Genomic DNA, 1,866 nt, shown 5'->3' with positions numbered 1-1,866 from the left:
CAAAATACATTGACAATTAATTCGAAAATTAAATGGAATTTCAGAAACCAATAGTTACGGCAATTTTGTTATTAAGCCTAGTCATTAGAGTCTTTGCTGATTGCAGTTGTGAAGACGAAGAAATCCACGGCAACAAAAGCGAAACCCTTAAGTACAAATTAATCGCACTTGCTTCCATATTGATTGCGGGCGGAATCGGCGTATCTCTACCTTTCGCTGGCAAAATCTTCCCGGCTTTACGCCATGAAAAAGATGGTTTCTTCCTAATAAAATCATTTGCTGCTGGTGTGATGCTGGCTACCGGTTTTATCCATATACTTCCAGACGCGTTCGAGAGCCTGACGTCTCCATGTTTGAAAGAACAGGTTTGGGCGGATTTTCCTTTATCTGGGTTTGTGGCTATGATTGCAACCATTGTGACGTTGATGTTTGAGAGCTGGTCAGCGGCATGCCAGCCTAAGAATCAGACGGTAGTTGAAGGGGTTGACGATGAAGAAAATAACGTTGGGGTTGTGACTGTTCACATGCATGCAACCCATCACCATTCTCACGCCAATGATAATTCCCAAGTTTATCGATATCGGATTATTTCCCAGGTAAATTACTTCATCTTTCAAATCTTTTTGTTTCTTTTGAACGACAAAGTTGATTGAAATATAAATAGGCTGCAAACAGATAAATTATTAAAGACACTAATTAAGATGAACCAATTGATAATTCTAATTTCAATTAGAATCTTGTAGGAAGACAAGCACACATATCATTTAAGCATAGATGGTAAGATTCATTAAATAAATAAGTTGATCCGATTATATTGATCTGTTATACAGACGATATCCTTTCGTTATGTCTATAATTAAAACTTAAGGTGAGTTAGAGGAAGTAATATATTGGTGAAAATATTATTTATCTTTTGGATCGCAGGTGCTGGAATTAGGAATTGTCGCTCATTCATTAATTATAGGATTATCGTTAGGTGCTTCCAAAAGTCCGGAAACCATAAAACCACTTATTGTTGCCTTGTCCTTCCACCAATTTTTCGAAGGATTAGGCCTCGGTGGATGCATCTTTCAGGTATGGATATTATCAACAAATTAGATTTATTTTAGTGTATATAATTGGGTTGAATATCAACTATGGCTACGAATAAATCCTAAATAACACGGTTCACATACTTCAGGCAAAAATCAAGTCAATGGCGACTATATCAATGGGAGCGTTTTTCACCCTTACGACTCCAGGTGGAATTGTAATCGGAATATTGATGAGCAACAGCTATAAAGAAAACAATACAAATTCTCTTATTGTGGAAGGCGTGCTAAATGCTGCATCGGCTGGAATGTTGATATATATGGCACTTGTCAACCTACTTTCTCCCGATTTCAATAATCCCAGGATGCAAAACAAGAAGATGCTTCTACTTGGTTCAAATGTTTTTCTTCTTCTTGGTGCCGGCTTGATGTCTCTCATAGCCAAATGGGCTTGAGAATATATTGTTTTCACTGAATGGATTTGTCAAATTACAATTTCCTGACAATTAAGAGCATTAATTTTACATTTGTTAAAATGATTCCAGATTAATCATAATCCTCACCATCATCATGCGATTCTTTGTTTCCTTCTATAGCTCTTTTTCATGAAATTATTTGTACCCGCCAATAGTCACCAACAAGTGAATTAAATTATACGGGTCAAACCAGACTTTTTATTTATTAGTTTACTTTCCAGGGTACGAAATTGCCCTATCTGCATTTCAAAAGCATGAGCAAACAAACAATTTCACAAATAAAAATAATGGTACCATCTTTTAATGCGACCTCATGGAATTCAGATGCCACAGACACTTAACCTTAATTTCAAGTTTTA

The 1,866-nt window shown here is 36.2% G+C and overlaps 1 protein-coding gene across 1 annotated transcript; it reads left to right on the top strand.

The window, feature by feature from the left end:
• Nucleotides 1-1,586, top strand: LOC145028925 (zinc transporter 1-like). Its single transcript, XM_078977611.1, has 3 exons — nt 1-596; nt 925-1,074; nt 1,181-1,586. The coding sequence occupies exons 1-3, from the start codon at nt 33-35 to the stop codon at nt 1,484-1,486; spliced, it is 1,020 nt and encodes a 339-aa protein (XP_078833737.1). The 5' UTR covers nt 1-32; the 3' UTR covers nt 1,487-1,586.
• The last annotated feature ends 280 nt before the right edge of the window (nt 1,587-1,866 follow it).

This window comes from Lactuca saligna, chromosome 2 (genome assembly GCF_052625555.1).
Source record: "Lactuca saligna cultivar CGN05327 chromosome 2, ASM5262555v1, whole genome shotgun sequence".
NCBI classification, from domain to species: Eukaryota; Viridiplantae; Streptophyta; class Magnoliopsida; order Asterales; family Asteraceae; genus Lactuca; species Lactuca saligna.
The sequence above is the reverse complement of the archived record's forward strand: the minus strand, read 5'-3'. Positions and strand labels throughout refer to the sequence as shown.